Source organism: Mus caroli, chromosome 5 (genome assembly GCF_900094665.2).
Source record: "Mus caroli chromosome 5, CAROLI_EIJ_v1.1, whole genome shotgun sequence".
NCBI classification, from domain to species: Eukaryota; Metazoa; Chordata; class Mammalia; order Rodentia; family Muridae; genus Mus; species Mus caroli.
The window spans coordinates 113916638-113918120 of record NC_034574.1 but is presented as its reverse complement, the minus strand read 5'-3'; the positions used below and the strand labels follow the sequence as shown (position 1 = coordinate 113918120).

The window sequence follows — 1483 nt, the reverse complement described above, 5'->3', positions numbered from 1 at the left end:
CAGGAGCTGGAAGCCGAGCTGAGGAGCCACCAGCCACCTTCTGCGGTTTCCTGATTGGTCTCCCCTCCTCTACTACGTGTATACATTGCCCGTAGAACATGCCCTGTAACAGCCTTTTTTTTTTTTTCCCCAGAAGAAACCCCAAGAAAGCCAGATCAGTTTCCTTATGAAAAGTTCTTTCCTGGGTGGGATCCTCAGAAAGCTCAGACTTCAAAGAACCTGGTCAGAAGCTCTGAAGCCATTGGCTGCCGGGGCCTGGCCTATTTACATAGCCCTGCCCTTCTCGGGAAATGGAAACTGAAAGTCTACTTCCAATTTCAGCCAGGCTGGGAGACCCAGGAAAGTCCAGACTTAGCATGGAGCAGGGACTCAGGAGCGTCCCAGCCTGGAAGCTGGACAAGTTCATAGAGGATTACCTCCTTCCCGACACCACCTTTGGTGCTGATGTCAAATCAGCCGTCAATGTCGTGTGTGATTTCCTGAAGGAGAGATGCTTCCAAGGTGCTGCCCACCCAGTGAGGGTCTGCAAGGTGGTGAAGGTGAGCCCTCCTCAGCCTGAGCTGACCCAATGGGGTGCGAGAGGAATCTCAGAAGCCAGACAGCCCTGATCCCTCCTCTTTAATTCTGATCACAGCTGGTGATGGGTCCTTCCCCCCCAGGCCCCACGTCTGTATTGGAGAAGGAGCCTCAGCTACAGTTTATGTTCCCCAGTCCCAGGCTACGACCATTTCAGAGTCAGGGAAACTGAAGCCCAGGATGGCAGAGCATTCTTGGAGAGTGGCTGGTCAGGGTTGGGAGCCATGGGGGTGGGGCAGATCCAAGCTTTGAACTCCTGTGTGACCTTCTCCAGGTCCAGTGTGCCCAGTCCACGCCCCAGGATGGCAGGGTCACATGGACTAAGGCAAATGTGACACAAAGGACAGACCAGGACATCACATGCTGCATGACTGGATTGATGGACCCTCTCTGGACTTGGTTCTGGGTCTGTCAAATCGCATTTCATGACAATGGTACCTAACTCACAGGCTCTGTGAAGGGTGCAGAAACGAAGTTGTTTTCTTTCCTTTCTTTTTGTTTTTAGTTGATTGTATTTTTACATTTTTAGTTGTGAGTAGGGGCTCGGTATGCATTACTGCAGGTTAGGTCAGGATTGAAGAGAGGGTGTCAGATTCCTTAGAGCTGCAGTTACATAGGTGGCTCTGAGCTGGCCTACTTGGGTGCTGGGAACTAAACTGAGGTCATCCGCAGGAACATCAGCCACTTTTAACTACTGTCCCACCTCTCCATCCCCAGATGTGACAATTTGTAATGCCCTCTCTCAACAGTGGCTGGTGCTCATGTGTGTTAGTGATGATGCTCAGCATTTTATTTAGGGAGGCTCGTCTCAGTATAAATTCTTCTTTTGAAAATATTCGTTTTCTAGATGTTGATCACTTTTATTACTTTCCAGTTGCTCTATGATTCTATATGCTATTCCATAGTA

At 49.8% G+C, this 1483-nt stretch overlaps 1 protein-coding gene across 1 annotated transcript in view; it reads left to right on the top strand.

Moving 5' to 3' along the window:
- The first annotated feature begins 306 nt into the window (after positions 1 to 306).
- The window catches only part of LOC110293994 (2'-5'-oligoadenylate synthase 1A-like), a 77150-nt gene continuing 75973 nt past the window's right edge, over positions 307 to 1483 (top strand). The window contains exon 1 of the mRNA XM_021161923.1: positions 307 to 539. Within this exon, the coding sequence (XP_021017582.1) occupies positions 357 to 539 (183 nt within the window). The 5' untranslated portion in view covers positions 307 to 356. The remainder of the gene's footprint in view (positions 540 to 1483) is intronic.